Source organism: Peromyscus leucopus, chromosome 12, assembly GCF_004664715.2.
Source record: "Peromyscus leucopus breed LL Stock chromosome 12, UCI_PerLeu_2.1, whole genome shotgun sequence".
NCBI classification, from domain to species: Eukaryota; Metazoa; Chordata; class Mammalia; order Rodentia; family Cricetidae; genus Peromyscus; species Peromyscus leucopus.
Genome location: NC_051073.1, coordinates 64,183,172 through 64,205,239, shown reverse-complemented (window position 1 = coordinate 64,205,239; position 22,068 = coordinate 64,183,172). Strand labels below are relative to the sequence as shown.

Genomic DNA, 22,068 nt, shown 5'->3' with positions numbered 1-22,068 from the left:
GTTAGGGTCACTATTGCTATGATGAAACACCATCACCAAAAAGCAACTCAGGGAGGAAAGTTTATTTGGCTTACACTTGCATATCACTATTCATCACCAGTGGCAGTCAGGGCAAGAACTCACACAGGGCAGGAACCTGGAGGCAGGAACTGATGCAGAGGCCACAGAGGGGTGCTGCTTACTGGCTTGTTCCTCTTGGCTTGCTCAGCCTGCTTTCTTATAGAACCCAGGACCTCCAGCTCTGGGATAGAACCACCCATAATTGGTTGGGCCCTCCGCCATCAATCACTAATTAAGAAAATGCCCTATAGCTGGGTCTTATGGAGGCATTTTCTCAATTGAGGTTCCCTTCTTCCAGATAAGTCTAGCTTGTGTGAGAAGTTGACATAAAACTAGCCAGCACAAATGTATTGAATTTCATCAACATTATACTGGAGAGTAAAAGTTAGAGCTTAGTGTAGAGGGTTTGCTTGGCCCGATTGAGGCCCTTTGGGTTCAGTCTTCAACACCAAAGAAAAAGGAGTTTAGAAACATTTATATTTTTATAAATATGTGAAACACTGGTACCTGGAAATGCTATTACAGCCCTGGTTTCTTCACTGCTTAAACTGTCTAGACATGCTGAAGTCTCAAGTGAACAGAAGAGTGAGAACTTTAAATAAATGTTAGATGTGAGTAGTTTGGAAAATGTGTGAGAAAGGATAGGCTTACATGGTGTTCCCGGTGGGAAATGCTTGGGTAATGTTTGAGGTTCATACCCATTCATGGATGGACACTTAAGAGGAGCCCTGGGATATGTCCATCAGTTTCTAGATTATTTTTTTTAATGGAGAAATGAATATTCTAAACTTGAGTGAGGTCTGTTATTAGGAATTACTGTTTTTGTAGCAAATTTCTTGACAGATGTTAGTCTGAAAATGTAAGTAGTTAAAACACACTGAAGGGCAGTTATGAGAACCCTGAAATGTTTGGAGATTTCTTTGTTTTTGACAGTGCTGTGTGAGTAGGAAATGTGTTCCCCTCTTCCCCATTCACTCTTGCTGCTTTTGGATGGGAGGCCTGGCTAAGTGATCACTGACTTGATCTCTTGTTTGAGTCATGTTTGTGGCTGGAAAGACTTTGGAGCACACTGAGCCGAATTCAAACACATGCAAAAATATACTTTTATTTAACTACAAATTGAAAGATAACCTGAAAATCCTAAGGTTATTTTACTTTATGATTTGAGTTATTATTAGAGTCATACACTAAATCTTGGATAGACAGACTTTTTCTGACAAAAATGTCATTCAGTATGCTCTTGCCTCTTTTACAATTTTTGTTTTTGCAAAAAGTGTTTGAGATTGATCAATTTCTATAAGTACTTGTCTGTTTTCTCTTAATGATGTAAATCTTTGCATTTATCCAGTTTTCTTTGTCTTACTTATTTACAGTTGGAAATGGATGTAAATCTTGCCAAATTCTTGTTAACCTTATGTTGCTGGAGGGCTTCTCTCCAGGTTCCCCAAGCCCCGCAGTCCCACAATCCACTTATAAAATAATCACTCAGACACTATATCACTTATAAACTGTATGGCCGTGGCAGGCTTCTTGCTAATTGTTCTTTTATCTTAAATTAACCCATTTTTATAAATCTATACCTTGCCACGTGGCTGGTGGCTTACCAGAGTCTTTACATGCTGCTTGTCCTGGCAGTGGCTGCAGTGTCTCCCTCCTCAGCCTTCCGCTTCCCAGAATTCTCCTCTCTCCTTGTCCCACCTACTTCCTGCCTGGTAACCTACTTCCTGCCTGGTCACTGGCCACCAGTATTTTATTTATATAGAACAATATCCACAGCACTTCCCCTTTTTTTCTTTTTTTAAAAAGGAAGGTTTTAACTTTAACATGGTAAAATTACATATAACAAAGCAATTACCGAGCAAGAATTATAGTTACAATATTAAAGAAAATGTCCTATCTATCTTATATTTGTGAATTTAAGGTTTTATATCTAACTTATCTTTTATCATAACTGAGGAAATTACAGCTATCTAGTTTTCCAACCACATCAAAGACCTGAGAAGGAACATAATGGTACCTGAGAAATGGTAGATGGATGCAAGCAACTTTCGGGAATCTTGCAAAAGTAGACCAAGACAGCTGGCTGTTTCTGTCAACTCACAAATTTTTTGGAAGTTGCTTGCATGCACTTCCTGTTTTTATTTTTGTTAGCTAATATTATTCCCTTCTTGGGTCTCTGAGGGAGTTGAGAAGATTAGTTAGTTATAGTTGAAAAATTAATTAGGATAGAAAGTGTATTAAATACATCTTGGATTTACCAAAATAGGATAGATGATGGAATTATTTTCTCTGATTTGTCAAATACCTGTTTAGGTATTTATTACTTGTATATATTGTATATAGTTATTGTAATTTTGTATATAGTTTTTCTTTTATTAGTTATAACCTTTTGCTTTTTTTTCTTTTTATTAAAATAGAAGAGGGGAAATGTGGTGGTAATCTAATTGTACTGAAATGTGATTTTGATTGTATGTTAATAAATAAAGTTGCCCGGGGTCAGAGCTATTAGAGCCATAGAAAGAGTGTGGCGGTGGTGGCACACGCCTTTAATCCCATAGATCTCTGTGTGTTCAGGGATACAGCCAGCATTGGAGACATATGCCTTTAAGACCTAGGGGGCTGTACATTCAGACAGTGACGAGGCAGTCACGTATTTGGGTTTACAACCAATGAGAAGGCAGAACAAAATACTATAAAAAGACGAACAGACAGGATATAGCTCTCTTTCGGGAAGCTGGGACACCGCAGGCAGAAGGGTGAGATTTTAGCTCTGAACTCTGACCTCTCGGCTTTCTCTTTTACATTGTTTCTGTGTTTCTTATTTAATAAGACTGTTGGTTACATCTACAACCTTATGATGTTGTTAACCTTTTTTCTTAATATAGTAAAATTAAGCTCAATATAGTTTATTTTTAAAGTGATGTCTTATTTTCTTAGAGCCTTTTTAATGTCTGCCTTTTACTTTGACCATATATATGCCTAGGGAGATGTTTAGAATAATGTTTGTTTAAAAACTGTTTCGGAAAAAGAAAAAAAAAACTGTTTTGGGAGCAAAGGTTTCCTCCGCCCTCACCCCAGTACTGATGGTCAGTTGTGGGTAGCTTGCTTTTGTGCAAGGCAGTTTACTGCTGACCTACATTGCTGGAGCCTCCTTTTTTTTCTTTGTTATACTTTTACTCATTTTTAAAAAAGACATTTTGTTTTAATAAAAAACAATTCTGTTGAATTGCTTTGAGAGAGTGTGAGTATATAACTTTTTTAAAGAAAAGATGAAGTAGGAGAAATTGCTTAATTTACTGGGATATTACAAAAAGAATGTAGTGTTCTGTTCCTGATAGCACATTTTAAGTGACTGAAAGAACCAGAGGATTAAAAAATGAGATCATAAGAACAAAATTTTCTATGCCTTTAGAATAAAAGAAACGTCTCTTTTTTCTTTTTTCGAGACAAGTTTTCTCTGTGTATCCCTGGCTGTCCTGGAACTCTCTCTGTAGACCGGGCTGATCTTGAACTCAGAGATCCCCCTGCCTCTGCCTCCTGAGTGTCAACTAACCAGCAAACAAAAACAACAAAAAAGAAAAATTTTTCACATAATGCATAAGAGCTATTTTTTTTTATTTTTTATTTGTAAGCACTTCAACCCAAGAAACACATACGATAGCCAGCATTCAATAGGAAAGTGACCAATAGGTGTGAATGAGCAGTTTATAAAAATATAAAGAAGCAAACCTCACATTAAATAAATGCAGATTTAAATTGACAAGGGATATTTTCAAATGATAAGCTCATTAAGGATTAACTAAATGAGTACACAGAAACTCTTACGTGGTTGGTAGAGGAGGGTACACTTGTGTAATAATTGAGAGACAACAGTATATATAATGAATGTGACCAGTGTGTCAGGATTTATGTTCTCATAAAGTAATTAAAGATATGTCCATTGCAGTATTCCATGTATATTAATAAATAGAAGAGAGGAAGCAGTCTAAATGATTACCAGTAAGGAACTAGATTGAAAGCATTGTACTGGCTGGGTGGTGGTGGTGCACACCTTTATTCCCAGCATTTGGGAGTCAGAGGCAGGTGAATCTCTGAGTTCCAGCACAGTCAGGGCTACATAGAGAAATCCTGTCTCAAACAAACACAAACAAAAAAACATTCCACTGGGTCAGTGACATGGCCTGATGGAGGAAGGTGGCTTCTCAGGACTCACGTGGTTGATGGGAAAAACGGACTTCCACAGGTTTTCTACTGATCTGCACATGTGTGCTGTGGCACTTGTGCTCATGTTCGCATGTATATACACATACACTAAGTAGAAAACATACTTCAGAGTTTTGAATTTTGATCCTTTTCTCACACTCAGCCTGGGAAAGTGCTCTATCCCTGAGTTGTAGCCCTGCCCCCAAGACTCATCTTTTGATACTAGACGATGGCAGCATGCCACCCTGTCAGCCATGCAGTCACACTGTATTTTCAGTGGATCATGTTTTCAGTTTATGATGGGTTATTAAAACATAATTCCGTTGTCAGAGTATATGTATCTATTGAATGAAGCAGGTTTTTATGCCACAAAGTATGCTGTAAAAAGAAGAAACTGCCAGGCAGTGGTGGCACAGGCCTTTAATCCCAGCACTCGGGAGGCAGAAGTAGGCGGATCTCTGTGAGTTTGAGGCCAGCCTGATCTACAGAGTGAGTTCCAGGACAACCAGGGCTACACAGAGAAACCTTGTTTCATAAAACGAAAAGGAAAAGGAAAGAAAACAAAACAGAAACTGAGATTAGTTGACTGAAAGAAGACACACTTGTCTCCTTCAGTCTTCTTGAGTACTGTTGTTTATGTGCCTGTTATCTGCCGCCTCCTTGTCCGGCCTTTAGAGTTATCCACGTGTGTGGGGAGATCATCTCTTTCTCTTTCATCTTAGTGTACCAGGCTTTTTCTTTTGGGCCAACAGCCAGCTCCCAAATCATGACCTGGAGACTTACTAGTAGTTTTGAGTGCTCGGCCTTGCTTAGGCTTGTTTCTGGCTACCTCTTTTAAATTAACCTGTTTTTCCTTATCTACCTTTTGCGTTGGGTCTTTTTATCTTTTTCTTTCTTTCTGAACATCTCACTTTCACTGCTTCTCATGTCTGTCTGTCTGGTGGCTGCCTGGCTTCTGGCCCCCAGCCTGTCCCTCTCTCCTCATTTTCTTCTCCTTTCTTGAGCCTAGATTTTCCCTCCTGTTTATTCTCTCTGCCTGCCAGCTCTGCCTTTCCCTCTCCTGCCTACTCTTGGCTGTTCAGCATTTTTTTTTTATTAGACCAATCATTGCCTTAGGCAGGCAAGGTGAAATAAATGTAACACATCTTTACAGAATTAAACACATCCTTACATGTTAAACAAATGCAGCATAAACAAATGTAGCATACCTTTACACAGTTAAAGTAATATTTTGTAGCATAAACAAATGTAACATGTCTTTTTTTTTTTTTAAGATGTATTTATTACATATACAGTGTTCTGCCTGCCTGTATCCCTGCAGGCCAGATGAGGGCACCAGATGTCATTACAGATAGTTGTGAGCCACCATGTGATTGCTGGGAATTGAACTCAGAGCCTCTGGAAGAGCAGCCAATGCTCTTAACCCCTGAGCCATCTCTCCATCCCCCACACATCTTTACCTAGTTAAAATAATATTAAACAACATCTTAGGATTTATTTTTATCTAGAATTTTTTGGAGGCAGGACAGTTAAAAACACATAGGACTACTAAAGTTTAATCTAAAGCCTTCTAAAGATTGACTTAAAATGTATTAAAGATCTCTGATACATGCATAGGAAGTGTGTAGAGATTCTTCATGATGGCTGGTTGGTTTTTTTTAATTTTCTTATCATTAGAGAGAATAACAATTAACAAGCACCTTTTCATATGTCAGTTCATTAAAGTAGGTTTTTTTTTTTTTTTTTTTTTTTTTTTAATATTTTACCTACATGTATGTATGTGCACCACATTTGTGCCTGGTGCCCACAGAGGTCAGGAGGTGTCGAGTCCTCTGGAAATGGAGTTACTGATGGCTGTGAGCCATTGTGTGGGTACTGGGACTTGAACCTAAGTCCTCTGCAAGAGTAACACATCCTCTTAACTGCTGAGACAACACTCCAACCCCCAGTTGGTCATTTTGATTCTCCAGTGAAGTATCTGTTCAGATTTCTTACCCATTTAAAACATGTTCTTTTTTTTTTTTTTTTTTTTTTTTTTGGTTTTTTTGAGACAGGGTTTCTCTGTGTAGCTTTGTGCCTTTCCTGGAACTCACTTGGTAAATGTTTTATCTTATGATTAACAAGATCTGTATCTGGATATAATTCCCTTGTCAAATGCATATATTAAAATATTTTCTCTAACGCTTGGTCATGCTTCTACTAACTTTTTTTTATATTTTGAGCCAGGGTCTTACTATGTACCCATGGCTGCCCTGGAGCTCTCTATGTAGACCAGGCTGGTCTTGAACTCACAGAAATTGCCTGCCTCTGCCTCCTGGTGCTGAGATTAACCCAGGATCTTGGCATTTGTCACCATGCCTAGCACTCCTGTTTTTTAAATGTTCAAGGTTTAATATAGCCTCACTTAACGATTAATTAATGCAGTGTTTTCTGGCTTTAAGATGACTAAGATTTTTCTACTGTATTCCCTGCCACCCCATAGCCCCCAGACAGGGTTTCTCTGTGTAACAGCCTTGGTTGTTCTGGAACTCACTCTGTAGACCAGGCTGCCTCCGAACCCTGCCTCTGCCTCTTCGAGTGCTGGGATTAAAGGCGTGCACCTTTGCCGCCGCCGCCTGTGTCGTGGGGTGTTTTACTCAGACACTTTCATTTTGCTTTCCATGCTCATCTGTGATCCACACCACAAAAACTGTGCCATTCTTTAGATGGCTGTTGCACCTTGTGCACCTTGACGGCTCAGTTCAAACCTTAATGGTGAGATCTTCACCCATTGTTGGTACAAACTAATGTCTGTATGCCTCTGTACTTTTTTCTTCTTGAGAGGTAGAGTCAGTAATCAGCCACTGAGCTACATATTTTACAGTTAATTTGGACCCTTTTTAGGTCTCTCTCAATTTTTGTTTTGGAAAAACCTCATATCCACAGAAAACTCTGTGTGTATGTGTGCACGCGTGTGCGAGAACACATGTACTTAGGGTTCATTGAGTTTGAGTTTGTAGGTCTATAGTTTTTACCCACATTGGAAAATTAGACCCACTGAGTGGGACCTGGTGATAGTTTGTAAATCTCAACTACTCTTGAGTCTGAGACAAGAAGGCTCAGTGGTTACAAGTGCTGGCTGTACTTTAGCATTTGTATGGCAGTTCACACGTGTCTGTAATCCAGTCTCGGGATCTGACTCCCTCTGTCACACACAGGTGCTACATAGATACACATTTAGGCAAAAAACCCATACACAAAATAAATAAGTAGATAGGTAGGTAGGTAGGTAGATAGATATAGATATAGAGATAGATAGATAGGTAGATATTACAAGTCTAAGGCTTGCTTGGGTGGTTCAGGGCCACTCTGTACAGTTCAGTGAGACTCTGTTTCAAAATAAAACATAAAAATGAGAACAAGGGTGTATATATCAGTGGTAGAGTGTTTGCCTAGCTCCATCAACACCCTGGGTTAAAAGTGAGAAAGAGACATCCCAGGTATATGTCCCCTTCCCTCCTTTCTTCAGGGATTCCAATTACATGTAAATCAGTTCCATTGGATGTGTCCCCTAGCTCATTAGTATGATAATTTTTCCTTTGCCTCATTATGGACAGTTTTTATGTCTTAAAGTTCATTAAATGTAGTATCGTTAATTCCATTCAGAAAAATTTTCATATCAAATATGTTAATGATCTGCAGAAGTTCAGTTTGGTTCTTTTTAAATTTCCCATATCTTATAATATGGTCATCATTTGTTTGCTTGCTTTGCTTGTTTTCCACATGAACATATTGAGGCAGAACCAAAAGTAACTTAAAATGCCCTTGTTCACTATTTTATCATTTGTCATTTCTGACTTTCTTAATTGGCTTTTCTCTGGATTATATTTTCCTGCTTTTTACATGCCTCCTCATTTTTTTTTTTTTCTCCTCGAGATGGGGTTTCTCCGTGTAGCTTTGGCGCCTTTCCTGGATCTCGCTCTGTAGACCAGGCTGGCCTCAAACTCACAGAGATCCACCTTCCTCTGCCTCCAGTGCTGGGATTAAAGGCGTGTGCCACCACCACCTGACTATGCCTGCTCATTTTTAATAAGTTTGGCAAATATAGTGAATTTTAACCCTTTGTAAGCATAGATTATTTTATTTCATTCCTTTAAATATTCTTGAACTTTGCTTTGATGTACAATGAAGTAATTTGGAAAAAGTGTAAGTCTGTTGTTCTTTTAAGTTTTTTTTTATTGTTGTTGTTTTATTTGTCTGTTTCTAGCAGTATTGGGGAACCTTTAGTATAGGCTAATGTTCCCAGATTGTGGCCATACTTCCAATCCTGCCTGGTGTCCTGCCTGTTAGGAATTGTTCTGTTATTCTTGATACTGTGTGAATTCTTGGTACTGACACATCTCCTTCCTTTACCTCCTGGTTTTTTTCTTAGCCTCAAATGGATGTCTTTGATCAAGATCAGAGCTAAGCCTGTATAGCCCTGTTCTTTCTGCTTGCCGGGTTTTCAGTTAGGTCTCTCGAATATCACTGGGCTGTGTTTAGTTCTCCTCTACCTTTGCTGTTGCCTGCTCCAAAACTTGGGCTGGACAGTTACAGGGTTCATCTTCTGCTTCCTCTGCCTCAGCTTCATTGCTCTGAACAGCCTCTTTTCAGTACTTGAAAATTAGTCCTCTATATTTGCCCAGTGTTTTTGTTTGAGTTGTTTAAGGTGGATCATTTTGTTCCCTATCAAGCCCATCATGGTTAAAAGCAGTTGCCTACCTAGAAAGCCACTGGTATTCTGAAGTGGTGTTGATTATCTATGTGCCTAGATATTAGGTGTGGGATTGTCATCTCCAAAGGCTTATTTTAAGTTCTTTTAAAGTTGCTTATATTACAAGGTAGCTTCTAAATCATTTCAGTGAGCAAATGACTAGAAAGAAACACATTGATTTAAAATGTGCCTCGTCAATGCCAGTTTGGATGTTGATAGGTGGAGTAAATGCAGAATTTAATACAGATTAAATGATCATTCCTGAGTATGATATGCTACATTCAAGCTTCATTGAAAGAATTAAGTACATTAAAAGGGCGATACAGTTAATTGGTTACATCATAGACATTTTAAATATACAACTATTGTCCAAATAGGGAAAATATGTGTACTTAAAATGGATACTAGTAGGAAATTGGGTAAATGTTCAGGTGACATTTTAATTTTAAAAAAGCAACATCTCATGCCACCTATATTCTGTAAAACTGCTGTTTGAAGTCAAGTAGATATGAGTGTGTGTGAGTGCATGCATACAGAAATGTATGTGGCATGTTTTGGGAGGTGAGTATGTAGGCACAAATGCACTTGTGTGTTCAGACCAGAGGACAATCTCTGCAGTAGTTACTCACTTGCTGTCCACCTTTGTTTTTGAGACAGGGTCTTTCATTGGCCTAGAATGTTCCATGCCAATTTAGGCTAAGCTGGCTGGCCACCAAGCGCCAGGTATCTTCTACCTTGTCTCTGCTTCCTGGTTCTGGAATTAGAAGGTTGAGCCATACACCTGGCTCTATTTATTTATTTTTTTAAAGTTTAAATGTGGGTTCTGAGCATTAAATGTGAGTCCTTGTGCTTACAGGGCAAGCACTTTATGAACTGAGCCGTCTCCCCAGCCCACATCTGACTAGAGTGGTGTAGTTATATGGTGACTGTGCTGTCGAAGATGAATAGAGAGTCCAACTAAAATTATTTCCCAGCCGGGCGGCGGTGGTGGCACACGCCTTTAATCCCAGCACTCGGGAGGCAGAGGCAGGCGGATCTCTGTGAGTTCGAGGCCAGCCTGGGCTACCAAGTGAGTTCCAGGAAAGGCGCAAAGCTACACAGAGAAACCCTGTCTCAAAAAACCAAAAACCAAAACAAACAAAAAATTATTTCCTAAAATGCAACTGTTGTTAAATATGCATCAAGGTGACTCAAATTTAAACCTGGCTCTTTGGCTTTTTAATCTATAGTCTTACAAGTTTATAATTGAGTTGGCAAAGGTATTTTAGAGATTTTCTTGGGAAAATGAGGTGTCTCGTTTTTTAGAATCAGTTCAGACTTTGAATTTTGTAATAATCACCGACAGTTTAGATGTTAGAAAGGCTGCTCAGTCATCAACATATACTGAGCCACATTATGTTCTGGTCACCTGTGCTAAATCACAGGTGCTGAGGACAAAACAGTAGATGCAGGGACATTCTTGAGTTTTGCCCTTGTTGGAACTTATCATCTATTGAATATAGAAATTATAACAGAAGTAAGGGAGAGACTCTTAATGCCACTGTGTGTTTTATAAAAGGGAAAACTGAGTGTGCTTCCCCCCACCCCCTGCTAAGAAAGAAAATGACTGGCTATATAGCTTATTAATGGGTTGAACCATGTTTCTTATTTGCTATAGGGATTGTCCAACCTCCACTTTAGAAGGTCTGCCACACTGAGAGAGACCTTCCCTCTCTGGTATCTTAAAATTTTTATGAGAGAAATTTCTGAACACTAAGGAAGAAACCAACTGAATTCTTCTACTTTCCTTCATAAAATGCAATGCCTTGTCAGTGTTTAAATATTACATATGTTGTTTTTAATATTCTGCTTTAAGAAATGATAAATTTTATGTAAGGTACCAAAACTGCAGATAGTACTCTTCGTTACTATGTGTGTTCATAGGGGAGTTGGAATTGCAGCCTCAGTGACAAAACTGAAAGCCACTTGGTGGCGTCTCTGTGTCCTTTTCCTCTGTGAGCCTGTGATCTTGAGGGCCAGACACCTTTTAAAAAGTTAGGTGGCCTCTGGGTTCAAAATGAATACTTACTTAGGAGTTTGAAATGGTCCAGTTATAACTGCCTCTTGGTGGTGCTTCCTCCCTGTACCCGAGGGCCAAGGGACTGGGTGAGGTGGACTCAGGAACACTCTATTGTCAAAATTTTTACTTGATAGTAAAAATCTGGCTTCAGTGGTAAAGTGTTGTTTATTTTGGTAAGGAGGAAAAAATGTAAGTTTTAGTGATATTTTACATTACTGCTTTGCTCTTCCTGCTCCCCTTCTCAGAAATAACACTTGGAATATTCCATTCATTACTGCCCGAGAAAGTCATTACTTTGCAGGCTGCAGTTGCTGAGATGGTTTAGTGGAAGAAATGTTGGCTTGCGTTTTTCTAGTGATGTTTTCCTTCTTCTTTGGCTGTTCTTTGAATATCCAAACTCTATCAAACAAGGAGAAACATTTCAATTTGTGTTGGGGGAACCTCCTGGTGGAGCATTTTATCAGATGACTCCGTGGCTGCGGCGTCTCTTGAACAGAGGGATTAATGAATTAGCGTCTAAAGCAGCTGTGGGCTCTCACGGAAGGAACCCCGACGAGCTCCCCAGTGTTTTGTGGCTCGTTTCAACTTCTTCAGACACAGATTACATAAAGAAGATTGGAGGGCACGTGGTGCACTCTGGCTTCTTATATTCAGATAGTAGAAAAATTGCTAGCTCTAAGAATGGATGCTGGCGAGATCTTGGCACAGTTCTAACTTTTCATCTATGATTTTTATCTAGCAACTTTTTTATTTGAAGTTTTTTTTTGTTGAAATAGGCAATTTGAATAGTTCTGCTTTATGTATATAATATTGTAATGGTAGAATAATGGATTGCCTGTGCATTGTAACTACAAAGGTAAGATACAGTATGATTTTCTGTGTTCATTCTTAAACTAAGATATAACCGTTGTTAGGTGCTTGGAAATAGATACTGGACTCTATGTGATACATAGTTAGCAAAGGCAGTAGTTTGAAATTATTTCAGGTAGGTAAAAATAGTGTGTTAAACTGATTCTTTTTCACCCCAAGATTTACAGGAAGCTTTCCTCCTAACAGCATAGGTCTGGAAAGCCTTGGTATGTTTAGGTCTTGTATTTCATCAGGAGTTCTTCTCTTCCCTTGGACATGTCATGTTAGCTGAAAGTGTAGCTCATTTGGGAACGGTTTCTGGACTGTTCTTTTTAAGCAGTCGTGTTCGCGCTGTGGTGCTGTTAGATAGATGCTGGTCTGGATTGCGAACCGTGAACTTGCTCAGCGCTTCTGAAGTCCTTGTAAAGCCTGCTTTGCTTTTTGTCCTGCTCAGCACGCCTCACTTGGTCTCTAGCAGACCACTTTGATTTCTAAGCACCAGTTTGGGGGCCTTGTGTAGTGTGTGGTTCTAATTCCAGGTGCTTACATTTCAACTTTACATTTGGGTTTTCAAAATAGGAAGTACCCATTTAGTTTTTATTTCCACGCACTAATGCCGCATAGTGATTTTTAGACACAACTGTTGAGATTTTAAGACTGTGTTCAGTATTTCTGAAAGCAAGCTCTGATTATTTCTGTATAAAGAATTAGTTCTCAGAAGAAGAAAAGTAGGAAAACTGATGGCATTGACTTTTGTTTTATTATTGCATGCAGAGCTATGGTTCAGATAGTAGTCTGTGATCAGATGCTAGTATGCCCATGAGGGGGGCTTGTTCTCTGTGCTAAGAGGGTGGGCTTCTCCAGGACTTAAGTAAACTGCTTTATTGAAGTATTCCCAAAGAGTGTTTAAAGGACACATACGCCTGAAAACAGTTTTGTTTGTTTGTGTTTTCCTTTCAAGCTTTTTTTCTTTTTTTAATATCTATGTTTGGCTTTTTCCTGTGAATTACCTTGTTTAATTTCTTACTTCCAATATTATATAGCAAATCAAAGTCTTTTGATATATCTCTTTAGTCTTTATTTCATAGATTTAGATTTATTTTTGCATCCACCCTCTTTTTTTTTAAAGCAAAAGAACAATTTTTTTATTACTTAAAAAACACTGGATATAATCACTGTCCTTAAAATATTTATAAGTTATTATATAACTGTGAAAATAAAAATAGGAAGATATGTAGGTTGGAAATTAGGAAGCATAAAACATTATTTGTAGTTTTGAAAATTCTAAATTAGAATCATTTATTCTATGATTAGAAATAAACCCTTTGAACATTTTAAACTAACTGCTACAGCAAGATGAGCAACATTTTTTTTCTCTCTCTCCAACTAAAGGCTTCAGTGTATCCTTCCTCCCCCTTCTTGTCTTCCTGTACTAGGATCCTATCTGATTTGTGGAGAGCTTTCTGGTTTTTAAAATCTTCACAGTGTAGTTGATATAATTCTATCGTGTTAATACTAAAACACCTCCAGTAAAATGTTAGCATCATCCGCCCCCCGTTCTCCCACTTGTGTAGGCACAGTGAACTAGGTAGGCATGTTGCATCATTGCTACCATGGATACCCTTAAGAACAGGCATGTGGGTTGAGCTAAAGCAATGATGATTAGTTTTTGAGTCCCCCCCATAACTATAATAACTATATGTTCTTCACAATGAAGACTTATTTTAAAACGCTTTCAAATGACTAGGTTGTGAGATGAGATGACTAAATCTTCACTGTTATTGAACTGCTAAATCTTGGCCTTCATCTACAGTAGTATAATTGGCATTTACTAATTTAAGACAGTTATAAATAACCCTACGTTCCTTTTCTGATTAATGTGTTCCTTAAAAGGAACTAAGTTGATTTCCCCCTCCCAGAGCTGGGAATTGGACCTGAGACCATGCATATGCCAGGCAAGTGCTCCACCACTGAGCTGTATGCCCAGCCCTGATTAATACATCTGAAACAGAAAAGTAGTGGGTTGGAAAGCATGCCTCCTTCTTGAATTTCAAAAACAAAAACTGTTCTGGGTTTAAATGCTTTTCAAGGGGAAGGAGTATTTATATTAGGGTATTCTTTCTAGTTGTTTTTACTTGTACTAATATAGATTACATGTTATTTAATCTGCTTGGATACAATATTTTCTTGTGTGTCTCCCATATAATGTCTTAGAAAACAGTTAATTTTCTCCTTGAGAGTTCTTAAGTTCTTAACTAGCCACTTTATAAATACATCAGTGTAGAGCTAATATGAGGGACTAGGTAGAGAATATAGTTTTATCAGGTTCATTATCACTGTAAGAAAGTTCATTGTAAGCACACTAGATTTAAGGAATGCTTTGGGAATATTGCTAAGTATCTTTTTTTTATTATAGTAGCAGTAAAGTGCTTTACATACATATAAACTGCAGCTAAGGGCATATATATTCTTTGTCATAGCAGATTTTTACCTGATCCAGTACCTTCTGGGAAGAAAAGAAAAAGAGGGCTAACAGGTGTAACTTTAGCGTCAGAGTTTCCTGTGGTAGGATCATAACCTTTTCCACCCTGTGTTACACTAACTGTTGTTCATATATGTGGAAAAAGCTCTTGTCTGTCTTCTGAGAATTACTTAATAGACTGATAGGTGACAGAATAGAGTTAAAGTAAAGGTGTGTTGTACATAGGTTCTTAATGAAGGATAGGAAGGAGAAAGTAACTCTCCAGCTCAAGACACTCGCCTACACTCAAGTGCCAGTTGCTAATATTTTTTCATGATTTATTCTAGTTTCTGCATATTGGCTTTTTCCCTGCATGTGTGTCTGTGTGCCATGTGCATGCAGTGCCTGAGGAGGCCGGAAGAGGGTATCTGATACTCTGGAACTGGGAGTACAGACAGTTGTTAACTATGTAGGTGCTGGGAATTGAACCCAAATTGTCTGGAATCTCAGCCAGTACTCTTAGCTGCTGACTGTCTCTCCAGTCTCAGTTGTTAATATTTTTATTATTAATCTGCCAACACTTGTAGACCATATTAGGTGCTATCAAGGACAGTTTTGAGATATATATGTTATATATAATCTTATAATATACTATTAAATATTAATATATAAAATGTCAATATTGATATAAATACTTATATATTCTTATTATATATATATTCTTTGGATATTTTTCCCAATTAAGGAATTGGCAATACATTTGCTTTAAGAACTATACTAGGTTTCCATTATTTTGGTTAATAGGGTTTTTTTCAGTTCCTCTTAAGGTGTTTCTTTCATCTTTGAGTATTTGTGCATCACAGTTTACAAGCTTCTACTCTCAGATCTTACCCTTCTGACTCCAGCTTATGGATGACTTCATCAGGGACTCTCTAGTGTACTGATTAGATTTAGTTCGTCTAGAAAAGTATGCCTCATTTTTCCTTTCTAACACATAATAGACCATGCATTTATATTTGTTATTACTGTATTCTCATTGTATTGAAAGTATCACAAAAGCACTGTTTAGTTTTCCATGGTATCTCTACCTGATCCAGTGTTCAGTATATAGTAGGGACTCAGTATAGTATGTTATGGGTGGAACTTTGGTCCAGAGAACCCAAACTTGAGGCCTAAAAAATTATTTTACTTTGTAATATACATATGGATATTTCAGAAAACTGTCATTAACATTTATTTATTGGGGCTGGAGAGATAGCTTAGTGGTAAGAACTCTGGTTGCTCTTCCAAGGATTTGGGTTCAATGTCCAGCACCCATATATGGTGACTCACAGCTGTCTGTTACTCCAATTCCAGGGTGCTAATAAACTTTTCTGGCTTCCATGGACCCTAGACACACAAGTGGGGCTCAGACATATATACAGGCAAAACACCCACACATGTAAGATAAAATATTAAAAATCATTTACCATTCTGTATCTTTAAAAAAAAAAATAATGAATTGAGAATGATCCAGAAAGATCCTGTTGTTTCCACACATTTCTTTTTTTGAAACATTTATTTATTTATTGTATGTGCATTGGTGTTTTCCTGTGTGTATGTCTGTGTGAAGGTGTCAGATCCCCTGGAACTGGAGTTACAGTTATGAGCTGCCATGTGGAATCGAACCAGGGATCTCTGGCAAAGCAGCCAGTGCTCTTACCGCTGAGCCGTCTCGTCGGCCCCTCCACGGTGTCATTTCTTGTTGATACTTTTTGGATACTCACTTTAATACCCTAATCATCCACTGGTTGTGTGACATTTGTATTTGTTTCTAGGTTATACTAGATTTGGGAAACAGAATCTTTTCTCACTTTAGTACTCCATCTCTGAGCTGCAGAATGTCAGCAGCTTCAGCATTGTCCAGTAGAACTTCATGTAGTGGTGGAGAGGTTCTGAAAACATTACTGTCCTTTTTACTAGCACTTAAAATGTGGCTGCTTTTACAAAGAAACAATTTTTAATTTAATATTATTGGTCTGTAACACCCATTCTTTTTTTTTTTTTTTTTTTTTTTTTTTGGTTTTTCGAGACAGAGTTTCTCTGTGTAGTTTTGCACCTTTCCTGGATCTCACTCTGTAGACCAGGCTGTCCTCGAACTCACAGAGATCCGCCTGCCTCTGCCTCCCGAGTGCTGGGATTGAAGGTGTGCGCCACCACTGCCTGGCTTGTAACACCCATTCTTATTCAGCAGCTAATGTTTTACTTTCTCCTCCTGAATTTTTTAAATGTAATTTTTGAGTAATAACCTCAATTCAAACAAGCAAACAACTAGCTAGATAGGGCACATGCCAGTCATCTCAGCTCTTGAGTAGTAGAGGCAGGGGAATTGCAAGTTCTAGGCCAGTCTGGGCTACTTGGCAAGACCCAGTCTAACTAAAACCACAAAATCAAAACTGTCGTGACATGACTGATGCCTCTGTTGTCCCAGCCTTCGGGAAGCAGAGGCGGAGGAAGAGCACCGTGAGTTCAAGGGCGTCCTGGCTTACCTGCCGTCCTCGTGACAGACAGTGTCAGTCTCACTGTCTCCCTCCTCGTGCTGTTCAGCTCTGTCTCATTTTCAGTCCTTCTCTCGGGGGCTCCTGTAGGAAACTGGTTTTTTGTTGTTTGTATTCTTGTATGTATGTGTGTGTACACATGTGTACACATATGTGGAGGGCTGGTATCTTCCTCTGTTGCTTTTCAGTTTTTGAGACAGGCTCTCACAGAACCTAGTCCTCTTCTTTCAGCCATCAAACCCAAGGGATGCTCCTGCCTCTCCCTCCCTCCCAAGTGCTGGGACTGCAGGTGCACACTGCCATGCCTGGCTTTTACTTTGGTGCTGGGGTCTGCTCGGCTGGCCTTCCCACCTGAGCCGTCTCCCCGGCCTCAGAACTCTTTGTTTGTTCTTTCTAGGACTTGATACTGTCCCAAGTAAAAAGAATGCTTTTATTTTTTTTTATACAATTGATAGTGTGTTTTACATTTATGTGGTCTTTCACCCTTGGCTGATTTTACTTATAAACTTTTCCTCAGTGATTTTTAAAAAATAAATTTGATTATGTGTATGTGATTATATTTAAGCAAAAATAGAATTTAGATCCATACCTATTTTAGGAAAAATTCCAGATCTTCAAAAGATACATGCTAAGGCTCAAGTGATGGTACACCCCCCAAATTCATGTTAAAATTAACACATTACCATGTGTAGGTGTTGAGAGTTGGGGCTTTTGAGAAATGATTGTGTCATGACTGCTTTGACCTCTTGAGGTAGCATCCTGATGAGAGGCTTATTGCCCCTCTACCCTTTCAGCTGGTGAGGAGGATACAGTGTTGTGCTGGAGCTTGCCTCTTAGCCACTCGAGACACCTGTCCTACAGGTGTCCTGACACTGTACGGTCTAACTTCCAGACACAAAGGAAATTTGTTCCGATCTCTTTTGATTACCGAATCTGTAATGCACTGTATTCTAGTAGCACAAATGAGTTGAAACAATTATAAAGACTTTGAGTGAACAGAAAGAGTCTTCAATAAATTCTTCAATAAACAGCTTTGTCATTGTGTATTTGTGAAGGTCTCCTGTGTATATGTGGCATTGCTAGTTCAGAGGAGAATGTACGTTAATTTTGGTGTTTTTGTTAAATAATTCCATAGGAATTGTGCCATTTTTCATTTTTATTAGTAATGTATGAGTGAATATTTCTTACTTTTGCTGGGTAAATAGTGTTCTGTGAGAGACAGGGTTCCTCTCTGTAGCCTTGGCTCTTCTGGAACTCACTCTGTAGACCATATATTGGCCTCAAACTCACAGAGCTGTGCCTGCCTCTGCCTCCTGAGTGCTAGGATTAAAGGCATGAACCACCATGCCTGTCATAAGTGAGGTTTTGGTTTGCATTTCTCTGATGTGCTTGAGGTTTATAGTACTGTATTATTTGGAGGGCTGGTCCTTCGTTTTGTAGTTTGTTAGAACTTTTTAAGATCAGAAATGAACTTTTGTCTGTGATGTCAGTTGCAGGTTTCCAAGCTCCCCTTCCCCTCACACACTTTGTCAAGTGTCTTTGCTCACAGTGCTGCTCTTGGTCCCCCCTTCTCAGTAAAAGGTTTTTTCTAAGTTGTTACCCCTTTGTTCCTTTTCTCTCTTAACAAGTCCCTGTTTACCTCCACCCCGTTAACTGGGGGTTAGACCTAGTCAATTCCCATGTTTCTGGGTAGTCAGTTTCTTTCGCTGACTGAACCAGGTTGACAGTGTTTTACTAATTGAAACTAAATGTAGTATGATTCAGAATCTGATAGGTCTTGTTGCTTCTCTGTTTTAGAGCTCTGCTTACTTAAAATTTTACTTATTCTTTTGTTTGTTTGAGAAAGGGTCTCATATAGCACAGACTGACTTTGAATGCATATGCAGCTGATTCTGACCTCTGCTTCCTGGTCCTTCTGTCTCTACCTTCTTAAGTTCTGGGTTTCGAAGTATGCACTATTATACCTAGCTTTATTTATTTTTCTATACAAAATTTGGGCTCGATTTATTAAATTCATTAAGCATTTTGCTACTGAGAAACCATTTAGAGAAGTAGCATGGCGTCCTTGGGAATATCTCTTGGCTAGTTCAGAGAGGCAAGAGGTCTGGGTAAATTCATCTCATACGCCTTCCCCATACCAGTATGAAGTAGCTGTAAGCAGGTTCTGTAGGACCAGTGAGATGACTCAGCAGGTAACAGAGCTTGCCATGCAGACCTGACCACCTGAATTTGATCTCCAGAACCCATAGTAGAAGGAGAGCACTAATTCCAAAAGTTGTCCTCGAACCTCCACGTGTATGCCATGGCATGTGCCTACACGCATGCGTGCGCACACCACACACAAACACACACACACACACACACACACACACACACACACACACAGTAAATAAAATATATTTTAAAAACAAACTACTGTAGTTTTCCTTGTTTGGAGAAGATGGGTTTTAAATTACTCTAATTGGAGTCCTTAGGGGTTCCTTTGTGTTAATAGGACACAATATGAAAGAGGGATAAAAGACATTTCACCTGTTTCCTAAGTGGTTCTTGCCCCTTGCATCATGACTTTAATAGTTAACAAGGTCAGTGTGTATTCTTTGACCATAACCAGCTTACTTTTTCCTTGTGTCCTTCCTTCCTTTTTTCTTTTCTTTTCTTTTCTTTTCTTTTCTTTTCTTTTCTTTCTTTTCTTTTCTTTTTTTTTCTTTTTTTTTTTTTGTAGGCAAGGTCTCAACTGTGCAGTTCTGGCTGGCCTGGAACTCACTATATAAACCGGGCTGGCCTGCTCAAACTCAGAGACCCACCTGTCACCGCCTTCACATTAAACATTTATCTATTACTGGTTGGTGTCAGATGACTGCTGATCAGGTGCTCTGCTGCTGAGCTACATCCCCAGCAGTCGTATTAAGAAGGCAGGAGTGGTGTGATCAGTTGGTGGTTTTGGTGTGGCTGAGGGATTGGAGGTGGGTGGGAATGGGATATTTGTGTTTAATGCATTTTGAAAATCCTTAACATGCCATTGAATGTTTTCCTGTAGCGTTTAAAATGATTTCATTGTTTATAATATATTTAATCAACATTTTTGTTTGTTTTTCCCCTTAAAATGATAAGCTTGCTGCTAAATCTGAGCATAATCACGGTTCTTTTGGTGAGGAATTTCTAATGTAAATAACATTTTTAATGTTTTGGTGAATACTGTCAAGTGTCCCATAGTTTAGTTACCTTCAGACTGTCTTTTTAGTTCACTGCCATAATATGTATTGAATGTATTGCCACTAAATTGTTTACATCTGGAAAGACTCATTGTTACTCTTAAGTCATTCTGAACTTCGTAGTTTTTGTGTTTGGGGTTCTCGTGATAGGGTTTCACCATGTAGCCTTGGCCTAGAGCTCACCAAGTAACCAGAGTGGCTCATGGAAGTCTCCCTGCCTCTTTTAATCTGGGATTAAAGATGTATACTACCAGTAATATGTGGTGTTTCTCAGTTCACCTTTTTCTTATGTTTTAGTATCTAACAGTGCATATGGGCATGTCTTATTTGGAATCTTCTGAGTTTAAATAAGAGACATTGTTCTCAAGTACTGACTTTATTTTCTGTTCATCCTTTTATAATGACTTCCACATGAATAAGTAAGGCTTTTTCTTATTCTGCCACTCACTTTTTAAATTCCTATTAAATCCCTGATTGTGAGGCCAGTTGCTTATTATTTCTTCCGGGTTTCAGTTTCCTGATCTGTAACATAGGGGAGATAGTGGTACCTTCTTTACAACTTGTTAAAGATGAGTTGAACTAAAAAAAACCTGTCAACTGGGAAACAGTGACTGGCATGGTAACAGTAACTTTTATTAAATAGAAAATAGGTAGCCTCCTGGCCGCTCAGAGTAGTCTTTTCTGAATAATACCTTTTCTGTTCTTTTGTACTTTCTGTCCCTTGCTTTTTATTTTTAATATATTTACTTTTATTTCATGTGTGTTGGTATTATGCCTGCTTGTATGTCTGTGTGAGGGTGTCAGATCCCCTGGAACTGGAGTTACAGACAGTTGTGAGCTGCCATGTGGGTCATGGGAATTGAACCCAGGTCCTCTGGAAGGGCAGCCTGTGCTCTTAACTGCATAGCCATCTCTCCAGTCCCTGTCCCTTGCTTTTTAAATGACTGGGGTGCTGGATGGTTTTAAGTACAGCCCTATTATCAGAACAAACTTGAACTTAACGACAGTAAGAAAAGGTGAGATTGAAAGTCTCTCAGTCATGCCTGTTTCCACTCTATCAGCTCTTTGTTGCTTTTATTTTGCATCTTAGTTCTGAGTCTCAAGTTGTTAACGGTTTGGGGTTCTGATGAGTACTTCTTCTGGAAACTAGTGTGTGAGTATCCTGTGTGGATAAGAAAGAAACGCCCGGGCTGCAGAGATGGCTCAGAGGCTAAGAGCACTGACTGCTCTTCCAGAGTTCCTGAGTTCAATTCCCAGCAACACATGGTCACAACCATCTGTAATGAATCTGGCCTTTCTGTAAAAAAAAAAATAAAAAAAAAAAAAAAAAAAAAAAAAAAAAAAAAAAAAAAAGAAAGAAACGCCCTTTTGTGGGGATGACTGTGATTCCAGTGGGTACTCAACAAGTACTTATTTTAACTGGGTAACTAATGAAAAACCAATAAGAAATTGCACCATTATTTTTATTTTACTTCCTTGAAAATTATAAATACCACATTTGATTCACGTGGACAAAGCGTTCGTATATACACTGGGGCACTTGTACTTATAATAGGTTGTATTAAAATTGCATCTCAGCCAGAGCTTTGAAAGGGCTGTGAACTTTATTTTAAGAGTTCAGATTTTTTTCAAGTTAAAATGAATCGAAATGCTGCCCTCTAGTGTTATCTGATGCTTTACTGCCACACACAAAATGTTCACGTGCCTGTGCTAGGGTAACTTTTTATTATTTATTATGCCATTAGATTGAATTTTGATACTATAAATGTTATTGTGATGATTTGATTGTTTTATTATAATTAAGTAATACTTCGTGAAGCATGTTTTTCTCTTATTGGCCTTTGGAAACGCTTGGTCCTAAAACAAACTTTTGCTTAGTTATAACTCTTTGCACATCATGTGGTGCATTTATCTCCTTTCGCTTGTGTGACTCAGAGTTTACACTGAGAACCTAT

At 38.6% G+C, this 22,068-nt stretch overlaps 1 protein-coding gene across 17 annotated transcripts in view; it reads left to right on the top strand.

Annotated features, from left to right (window-relative positions):
• Positions 1-22,068, top strand: part of Dlg1 (discs large MAGUK scaffold protein 1) — a 210,279-nt gene that overhangs the window by 22,975 nt on the left and 165,236 nt on the right. The window contains exon 1 of one of the 17 annotated variants that reach the window (XM_028894068.2): positions 11,334-11,910. The exons of 15 other annotated variants lie outside the window; for them this stretch is intronic. In XM_028894068.2, coding sequence (XP_028749901.1) covers positions 11,881-11,910 — 30 coding nt within the window. In that variant the 5' untranslated portion in view covers positions 11,334-11,880. Of the gene's footprint in view, positions 1-11,333; positions 11,911-22,068 lie in introns of those variants that run through there. One more of the 17 variants, XM_028894074.2, reaches the window with a different exon arrangement.